Here is a 10,937-nt window from a genome sequence, read left to right as displayed (position 1 = left end):
TACAAAATACTCCAAAAAGATTGGATGTGCCCAGGATGTATCCATGAAACAAACTCACTAACTGCAGTTTGACACCCTGTTCCATTTTGCTAAGTAAATATGCCTTCCCACAACTGAGGAGAAGCTGCATCAGAGGCCAACTCTATACTATGTAAGTGTACTGTGTAAGTGGGCCAACTCTAACTGACCAAATCTTGTCCACCGAGCCTGCTATGAAATGTTGTAGGCAACTGTCAGAATGGCACAGGGTCTGCTCTTAAAGATCATTTTGGGGAAGGATAGTCTTGGATTCATTGAAAAATAGCTCTAATATCCTAGCCACACTGTCTAAGCATGGTCATGGAAACTAATGTGTGACTAACTTCTAGAATGGGAGGGGAAGTATATGCCAGGCTTTCTGAGCATTGAATGAGCACTGTCCCCATCAGGACATAACTAGAATGTGAGCAAAAGATCTGAGAGTACTTGATGGTATTGCAGGCAAAAAAGTCCATTTCATGATATTCCCCCAGTCCCAGGTAATTGAATTACATTGGGAATATCTGATCTGTTATGAAGGATCCAACATAATAAAGTAACTCAGACTATTCCATGACAATATTTAACATGCTCAGAAAATAAATCTAACACTGGATATAGCAATTCTGAAGTACAGCAGAATCTTATTTAATGGGATGTAGTATGCAGAAGTTGTGTCCATGGTAATTTACAGGTACTGTGAATGCCTGAGACAAAAAAGCTCTCAACATGCTGCATGACAACCTGATCACCTGGAAGCTGACTTGTTTTTGTTTGTTTGAAGTCCAGCAGCCCTACTATGTTAGCATTTGCTAGCCAAAAGTACAGAATTAATGTGTCTGTCCCAACTGGTCTGGGCAGAGTGAAGGATAAAGTGGCATCCACTTGTTCATCTTGTGTTCTACCATTGGAACACGGAATTTTGGAAACCTCAAGTAATCAATGAAAACCTAAAAGGATGGTTGCTTAAGTAGCTCAGAATCTGCAGAGAAACTTGTATTTCTTGCAGGTATAGTATGGCATGAGAATTTATGCAAGTGCGTGTCAGTCAAGATCTCCCTGTGGTGGAGGGGTAAGAGACCAATTATAAGATGGCATTCTGTATAATCTAAAATTATTTCTGATGGATAAATGCTAAAGTAGTAACAGACTCCTAGTATCACCCTTGAGACTCCTAAGGATTCAATGGCCATGAGATGCAATTTGTATCCCTCTACCCTTAACCATATGGAGTCAAAGACAAAGAAGTAATGTTTAAGGAATAAAGGCTCCTCATCTTTGACTATCTCTTTATCAGTATAAGGATGTTGTATTTTGCTGGAGGTGAACTAATACTTGTGCTAGAACTTCTGTGAAGATACTTCATGCTGTGGAACGGACTGAACTTATGATGGTTGTGAGCCTGTGTCAGTATCAGACAAAGACATTTTTTACTGAGACAACTTTATAGACAGCAGGTAGAGTGAAGGGCCATAAACCAGCAGGTGTGAAATAATCCGGTAAGAGTTACCATCCTGAAATTTTAGGTATTTAGGTTACAGATCTTGAGGATGAGTTGCTGTCCATCCTCTTCCTTGATACTAGGAAAATACACGTGTTTGTGTTATGACAGAGCCAATTCTAGGGCTGCCAGCACTAGCAGAATGTACCTCCTGCTAAAGCAGTTTCTCAGAAGGGCTGCTCAGAAATGGATAGGAAGAATAACATGGTTTTATTTACTAATAAATAGGTGTCACCAAAGAATAGTAAATGCAAATGGGACATTCTATGAGGAAACTGAAAGAAGAATTCAGAGGAGGTATTGAACAAGAAGGGAAAAGGGCTAGTCATGATCCTTTGCTGTGTGCATAGTGTTGAGGATGCAGTATTTGAGTATTTGACAGCTATATAAAAGCAAAACATAAAATAAAATCCAGCTACCACCTTTTCAAGCAAAATAAATGCTGGTAAATTCCAGCAAGGAGATGGTGGTTTCCCTGTCTATGGCACTGTGTACCACTTATATGGCATGTGTGTGTAGCTTATATCCCATACCCCGAAGTCAAGATGACAAAACTCTGAAGTGAGCTCAGAGGTTCATCAAAGACACATTCAGGGACATCACTGAACAATTTCATCTGCAAATGCCAGGCGCTGCTGAGGATCAGGGCAGGGCTGGAGAGAGTCAGAGTCTTACAACAGGAGTGTAGAGAGTTTCTGAAGGGGAAAATGAGCTCAAAGGTGGTTCCTCCCTACTGGAAATGATCCCATAGGTAGGTCCTCCCTGCTGGAAAATGACCACATATCCTCTCACATTGAGGCCAACCTTTCAGACACAGTTTATAGGACAAGGAACACCTGAGTGGTAACTGAGTTCATCATCAGGCATATAGATTGTTTGGTCTATAGCAGTAAAAAGGGCAATAATAAAAACCTCTATCATTATTTAATTTACACTATAACTTTCTTTAGAGAGTTTATTAGGCAGTATCTAAGAGAAAGACATTCTTATGTAAAAAATCTTATTCAGAAAGTGTTAATTTTAATATATTTTTTGCGCTGTATCATATTCATTAGTGTTTCAGGGTCTTTTATTGTTCAAGTTCTTTAGACTTCTTCATATTTCTTTCAGCCCTTTTATGTAGTCCCTATGTGTTTTGTAGAAATGGATACATATGTCCAATGATTTGGGTTGGAAATTTCTTAATAAAAGAGGAGTGAAGCTCTGGAATAATCACCCAGAATAAATGTGAAATGTAAGTTAACAAGGTCATTTAAGTTGAAAATTGAGCAGTTTATGGAAAGAGACAGCCAATGTTGTTGCTTATAGTAATCTAGGGAACTGATCTCAAGTACTCGAGAGGTCCTTTCCAGTTTCATGCTCTTCTATGTGTATAAAATAAAATTTTAATCTAGATGCTGGGAAAGAAAAAAGGTTTTACAAGTTATCTTTTTCATGTTATCTCATTCTTCAGAACATACTGTAGTTTTTTATAAATGTGTAACCACCAGCTGCCTTTTCTCACAGTTTTTTTCCTCCCTCAAAAATACACTGATAAGCAGCAAACAAGGAACGACCACAGGACTACATACATTTGTAAATAGTTATCGTCAAAAGCAGTACAACTGGGATACATAAAACCATGAAAAGCCAATTAATAGGATTTCTTATGAACTTTTGGATTTCTTTTTCACTTGCTTTATATTTTCACAGTGGAGAAAGAGAAGAGAAATGCATAATCGAAGATGTTCCCAGTGACACATTGGTAATTGGTAGGTACCTGTCAATGCTATACGATGATCTAACCTATACAATAATAAAGATAGCTTGCAATCTAACAGGAAAATCTGTGATTGATAAATATGGTACAACCACAGTGATAAGAAAGAGGACACACTGAAAATAATTCCCTGCAGCAGGGGTTAGTCATAATGTCCTCACACATTGTGTGTATCCACCACACAAAGAAATGCAGGTTTCCAGAGTGCTTAACTGACTAGACAAAGAAAAAAAACTGTCTTCTAATTCTGCTGCAGTGGAATTGCTGCTTCCATGTGTGCTTCTATACATTCTGACTGATTTACTCATTCCAACCCGAATTTTTGTAACATGGTTTTCCCCATATGAATGGGAGAGTTACTTTTTTGGTTAACATTGGTGTGGAAAGAAGCAATTCAATATGTACTAAAGTTCCATTTCACCTGGGATATCACAAGCACATTAAACTTGTCTACAAGACTGTAAATGTAAGATTGAAAAGGGATAGTGAAAAATAATATATAATCATCTTTTTTATAAATAATGTGATAAATATGAAAGACAATCCTAAAAATTTATTTTGAATACAGCACACATGCTTTTGGAGGTCTCAGCATGCCTTCTGTATGCTAATTTTGCCAGAGCATTAGGAGTAATCAGAAAGTATTACTTGTTAATCAACCATTTTTGTAGTATTCTAGAACATTTTCTAGTGTAGTAAAAATTTATTGCATTTCACACTGTTACAAAGTGCCCCCAAGCAATTTTAATCATAAGCACATGAAATACATATATTGCTTTATTGTTAATCATTTATCTTTATATTTTTGCTGAAAAAGCAATAAAGATGTTTAATATTAAGCTATGTTTTATTTAACAGGTTTTTTTCTATGTTTTTATTCAGGGAATTACAAAGTACAACGCTGGGATATACATAAACAAGAATTTCTTGAATCTGCTCCTGGTTTGGGAATGTTTGTGACTGTCACAACTCCTTCTGCTGAGGTAATTATGCTTTATGAATGTTTCTGTAGGATTTATGAGTTGACTTTTGGCACTGACAGGCAGCACTATCTAAAAATGACAGGCGTTTTTGGGGAAAAAGTAAATCTACAGTCTACCAGTTAGTTCAGTATTTTGATGCTGAAAGGTATAAGCACCTTGTGATTTCTACCAAAGTAAATAGAAATAACAATGTTTGATAATGATGTGTGCAGACGATTTTTGCATTACTACTGGATTTGGGAAACTGTCATTAAGAACAGTAAGTGACAACTGAGAAAACAGGTTAAATTAAAAAAAAAAAATGAAAATTCACTAATGAAGTAAATTGGTACAGAATGTACCTGAGCAGCACAAAGGAAGGCTGATGATAAACTGAACTGCAAAATTAAAGATTAGCATGAGGCTGCATATAGCCATGATGCATAACAACTGTCCGTGTTGCCATGAGGTCCTGAGCTTTTTTCAGCAACGGACAATTTCTTTCTATGCCTAGACAAGGTCTTCACTTTCAAACTTTAAATGCTTCAGAGAGCATTGGCTTTTGTACATTGCAGAAATCTATAACATTTCAATGTTCACTGTGAGCTAAAATTGTTTATTTTTCTCTAAATCTATTCTGAAATTCAGATAAATTTAATGATTTAATGAAATTTAATGATGTAATTTATGTGCTCTCACATCCCAGAAAGCCAGTCGTATCCTGGGCTGCATCAAAAGCAGCGTGGCCAGCAGGGCGAGGGAGGGGATTCTGCCCCTCTGTTCTGCTCTGGTGAGACCCCCCCTGGAGCCCTGCGTCCAGCTCTGGGGTCCTCAGCACAGGAAGGACATGGACCTGTTGGAGAGGGTCCAGAGGAGGCCCCAAAAATGATCAGAGGGATGGAGCACCTCTGCTGTGAGGAAAGGCTGAGAGAGCTGGGGTTGTTCAGCCTGGAGAAGAGAAGGCTGCAGGGAGACCTTATGGCAGCCTTTCAGTACTTAAAGGGGGCTTATAAGAAAGGTGAGGACAGACTTTTTAGCAGGGTCTGTTGAGATAGGACAAGGGGTAATGGTTTTAAACTGAAAGAGGGTAGATTCAGACTGGATATAAGGAAGAAATTTTTTATAATGAGGGTAGTGAAACACTGGAAGGGGTTGCCCAGAGAGGTGGGAGATGCCCCATCCCTGGAAACATTCAAGGCCAGGCTGGATGGGGCTCTGAGCAACCTGATCCAGTTGTAGATGTCCCTGCCCATTGCAGGGGGGATGGACTAGATGGCCTTTAAAGGTCCCTTCCATCCCAAACCACTCTGTGATTCTATGATTCTATGATGTCAGGAGGTTAATTGATTACTTTTTACATCCAACTGACAGTACTGTTTTTTTATTATTTTCTTGATATTTATAATGCACATACCCAACATATATAATATCTAAATTACAGGTACTATTGTCAAAACTGTATGGGCCACAAGGAACATTTTCTTTTACATCCTATCTATCTGGGGAGCATGTTATCTGCTTACAGTCTAACTCCACAAGATTTGTGGCTTTTGCAGGAAGTAAACTGGTAGGTGCATTTCTTAAATATTCTTTGTTGTAATAGTATCAATTATTTACAAACTGCAGAGATTACAAACTAGATTAGAAGTTGGCCTAACTTCTAGCAGATAATTCAACATTTCTTAGTGATTAAAGAAGACAAACCTAGAATTACGAAGATCAAGAGATAAAAAGACTGTTGTGATATTTAAGAAGTCAAGATTAAAGAGGCAAGACTAATAGCTATAGAGTGATTTAATGTTTGTACAGTGCTTTGAATGTGAAAGATTCTGATCAGTAAGAACTATTTGGTTCAAAAAGATAGATATGTAAGATTGACTAACACAAACACTTGTCATAAAGATATTCTATGTCTTCACGAACTTAGATTGAATTCCTAAAGAAAATGTAACATTTTAATTTTTGAAAGATATTCAAATTATGAATATATTAGCATACTTGATATTGTGTAGTACCAACAAAGTTGGTCTTAATGCAGATTTTGAAAAAAAAGAAGCCAGCAGAGGTGATATCATGGATCTGATCTATTTCAGCAAACATTTTCATAAACACTGTTTTGAAAATTTTATCTATATGCCTCTTCTCAAAAGATAGTTCAACAGGTGAGAATTACTCTCTAGAGGTGGTTTTTTTTTTTTTTCCAGTTGACTGCAAAAGAGTTAGATAACCAGCTAGATATAAACATCTCGTAAACATATTAAGTGAGACAGGCCAAATTTCATCCTAGGTGTACGCTTTGGGAACCTGTAGATGACACAGAACCGAGAAGAATTAACAGTACTGAAGTGGGACTATTACACTGGAATAAATAGGTGTTCTTATGGACTGATTTATGGAAATGAGTGGAAATTTAATCATACACATTGCAAAAGCACTGAGGTTCTAATAATAAAAAAATCTGTGAGCTCATCAACTAGACAGTGTAAGGGGGATAAAGCATTGGTTGGTCATAGTTAACTACGCACCATTAATGTGATTCTGAGGATACACCAGGAGAATTTTCTCTGGTATAGATGGAGCTGTATTAATATAATTTTACATGATGCATGCACCATGTACAGTTTCGGCCAACGTATTTAAAAGAAGTGAACAGGTGCAGGGAAGGAGAACATTAATAGCACAAATATTAATTAGGGTGGTTTGTTTAGCTTAAGAACACAGAAGTAAAAAAGGAAAACATTGCTCTTTATACTTACATCTGCAAGAATAAAGATCACAAAAGGAAAAACATTCTTTAGCTAAGTTAAATCTTTAACTGGTCTTCTGTAAGAACCAGATGCAATGGTGGTAATCTGAACTGCTTCAAACCAAAGTTAAATAAATTTATGGACAAAGGCTACCATAAAGTTGTGAGATGGATTTCTGGATATTCAGTTAGCTAACTTTATGAGAGCTGAAAGAAGATGTGCTCTTTATTTGTGGTTGATGTCTGAGTAGACCAAACTTCTATCGTGGTAATACCAAGCTCTAGGATTTCCGCAGATTGTTTGGCTAAAACTTTTTATTTTCTCTTAGGTACAAATTGCTTTCTAAGAGAACTTCTATTAGTTTTAGTAAAATTTTTCATTCATGCCAAAATAAGTTGCATAATATTGCAAGTTCCATTCTTCTCTTTTCTTTCTATGGTACCTATTCCTTGGTAGGTTTGGGGCATTTTTGCTATAGATTGTACAATAGCTTATAGGATTGGGGAGGTATTTCCTTATATACCACCTTATGGGAGGTATTTCATACTGGAATAAACTGTGTGTGGAGAAAGAAAAAAGATACCTTATGGATGGTTCTGCTTTAATAGCTACGAATAATGATTCAGCTAGTCTTCTTCCAGTCTTATATTCCTAACTGTTAGTGGAGGAAATCTAGAAGTGCATCTATAAAAAGCTTCCTGAGGTACTACTGAAGAATATAATTTCTGCAATATCAGGATGCAATGTGAAATACAATGAGCAGTCCCAATGGTGCTTATTTTTTAACTAGCTTGGACAAAGAACAGAAAACATTTTCATGGTGGTTGAATCAATACTTAGCATAAAATAATGCCCTAACAATAGTGAAGACTTTAAATTTATATAATTAATTTAAAAAAAAAATTAAGAAACACTTTAAATATCCCACCTGATTCTAATTTTGGGAAGGATTTCTATAGGCAATGAAAACTACTTTTGTGTAATGAGCTTAAAGGGAAATTATCCATTGTTTCTGTTTTTCTAAGGAATTTTGAAAACACAGAAGACACAGTAATGAGAATATTTTTTCTGTTTGCAGCGTATCCATTTGGACATTAGAGTTGGAGAACATTTTTTGGATGAGTCTGTTGTTCAAGCCAAAGACAAAGTGAATGAAGTTAACTTTAGACTAGAACATCTAATTGAGCAAATTCATCATATATCCAAAGAACAAAACTATGAAAGAGTATGTATGTTCACTAATGGAAATGTTACAAATATTGTACATAGGCTTACAGATTTATAAAGTATTATGAGGTTTATTGTTTAATTGCAGTGTAATTTTTAACTAACTCATAAAAATCTATTGGTATTTAACCAAAATAGCCTACGTTACCTTGCAAAATATTTTTAAGCTGTAACATAAAAACTAATTAATCACTGGGAACTCATGCTTATAGCAACAGGTGTTATTTTAAAGCAGGAATTTCCAAATATAGTTTTCTTGGTTAGTCAGTAACAGCAGCTGAGCAGGTGGCAGGTGCCGTTGCTGGTGATGTTGCCAGCTGTTGCTTCCGTGGTGGTCTATGTGCATAAACTTTATTGGAGTGGGTAAGGAAATGACTGAGTGTATATTTATATACCTCCATGCAGTTAGAAATAAAGCCCTCCTTGAAACAAGTGTACACCCGTTGTCTTCCCTTTTCTAGACATAGGCAGGCAGTCAGGCTGTGTTTGAAATATATCAACTAGTTATCTAAAAAAAATCTGGCTGCAGAAAGGTTCTTGACTGCAATATGGAAGTGACTGTAAACCTAAAAAGGCTTAAGCCTGTACTAATGGAACATATTTAGCACAATGTGTCTTTTGTGAACAAGGGAAAGCTCTGTTTGCCTTTCTGCTTCAGGATACAGTGCGTCTGCTTCTTGGTTTTGATTTGTAAAGATATCCACTTTATGGATAAGAAGAAACTTTCATTTTTATCAACGCAGATAGCAGCATGAAACATACAGATGCCAAAAGGTAATAATTATGCTTTTCCTTTTTTCTTCAGGAGCGTGAAGAAAAATTTCGGAAGACAAGTGAAGAAACCAACAGCAATATTTTGTGGTGGGCTATTGTACAAACACTAATCCTCATCTCCATTGGAATCTGGCAAATCAAATCTCTCAGAGATTTCTTTATATCTAAGAAGCTTGTTTAAGTCTTACAACGTAAATGCACAGATTCGAAAACTGCACACCATATAACACCTAATATCCAAAGAAACCCTGTATCTATGAGAAAATTGGTTGTATGTAACTCTCAAGCTTCTCTCATCTTCTACTCAGGTTCTTACTCTGGTTTCTCCATCTTTTTTCCGTTTCTTTTCCTCTGCAGATGTAATGTTAAATCTAGAAGAAGGGCTCAATGACAAAGGCAACATTTAAGTTCAACTCAGGATTGTTACATGTAAAATAAAAATCTAAAAAAAGTTTCCTAGCTTTTCAAAGTTTTCTACTGTCGTGGTTTAACCCTGGCCAACAACTAAGCACCACACAGCTTCTCAGTCACTCTCCTTCCATCCCCAATGGGATGGGGGAGAGAATCGGAAGGGTAAAAGTGAGAAAACTCATGGGTTGAGATTAGAACAGTTTAATAATTTAATAACAATAATAATAGATTGTAAGGGAAAGAGGAAAAAACAACAGAGAGAAAAATAAATCCCAAGGAAGACAAGTGATGCAAATGAAAACAATTGCTCACCATCAACCAACCAATGCCCAGCAGCCCCCCTGCCAACATCCCCTGTAGTTTTATTGCTCAACATGCCATCACACGGTATAGAATATCCCTTTGGTCAGTCGGGGTCAGTTGTCCCAGCTACGTCCTCTCCCAACCTTTTGTGCACTTCTAGCTTAGTCACTGGCAGGGCAGTGTGAGGAGCAGAACAGGCCTTGACACTGTGTCAGCACTGCTCAGCAGGAGCTACAACATCCCTGTGTTATCAACACTATTGGCAGCACAAATCCAAAACGTAGCCCCATACAAGATACTATGAAGAAATTTAACTATATCCCAGCCAAAACCAGTACATCTACTTGCTTAGTAAATTATTCCGTACTAGCCTGGGCAGTTCAGCGTTTCAGACTGACCAGGATTCAGACAGTAGGCAGAGAAACAACCATATCCCCTGTGGTGCTTAATTTGGTGAAAGTGTCTTGAACTCAACCTATATATGTGTAAGACCTAGCTTTTGCTCAAACAGTTTTCTTTTAAAATATTCAAAGTTTTAAGTGACAGTCGAGCCCACCTTTAATATTATGATAAGTGGTTGCAACAATTACCGTGGAAGAGAGAGGCCTAGACAAACAATTTGGAATTGTACTTACTTTTTGCTCCCAGATAAGCCCTAAACATTAGGCTATAGAGTTGAGATCAGACCTTGCCCACAGTTGTTTATGTAAATTGTTCTTTATGAAGTATGCCAAAGTAAATCAAATTACAGGTTTCTTGGTAAACACTGAATTTGTGCCTATATATTTTATTTTAAGTTATTCCTACACTAAATTCTTCAGTCTGTTTCTGTGTTGGAGAATTATTTTTATTTTAATTATTCAGTAACTGTAACATGACTGTCTAAGGAACTTACCAGTTTTTGACTTAATCATGCTTTTCCATTTCATTTATTGCAGCTTGGTTGAATATATATTTATGCCTTAATTTAGCCAGTTTATGTACAACTAGCAGAGTAGCTACAGTATCATGCAATTACTAGTCAAAAGCTGTGGTTAAGAATTCAGATAATTAGCTTGACAAAGCAGTAGTAGTGTAAGAAGGAGTTGGAGGTGATTATAACATAGCCCATCTCAGCACTTGGTTAACATGTAAAACATGAAACTTGAAAAAGTTTCTAGAGAGCCCTGTCACAGCAGAATATTGTGGTTTGTCTTCCTACTTGTCTTTCCAGACTAGTCTAAAGGGTAGTTGAT

The 10,937-nt window shown here is 36.7% G+C and overlaps 1 protein-coding gene across 1 annotated transcript; it reads left to right on the top strand.

Annotated features, from left to right (window-relative positions):
- Positions 1-3,140: 3,140 nt before the first annotated feature.
- On the top strand, positions 3,141-10,872 carry LOC104018547 (transmembrane emp24 domain-containing protein 11). The gene is made up of 5 exons (XM_009471699.2): positions 3,141-3,270; positions 4,161-4,261; positions 5,682-5,807; positions 8,066-8,212; positions 9,020-10,872. Exons 1-5 carry the CDS (start codon positions 3,141-3,143, stop codon positions 9,167-9,169), a joined length of 654 nt encoding a protein of 217 aa, XP_009469974.1. The 3' UTR covers positions 9,170-10,872.
- Positions 10,873-10,937: the final 65 nt, after the last annotated feature.

This window comes from Nipponia nippon, unplaced genomic scaffold (genome assembly GCF_047370975.1).
Source record: "Nipponia nippon isolate SJK-2023a ecotype South Korea unplaced genomic scaffold, ASM4737097v1 scaffold_6, whole genome shotgun sequence".
NCBI lineage: Eukaryota > Metazoa > Chordata > Aves > Pelecaniformes > Threskiornithidae > Nipponia > Nipponia nippon.
This window is presented reverse-complemented; position numbering and strand designations above follow the sequence as displayed.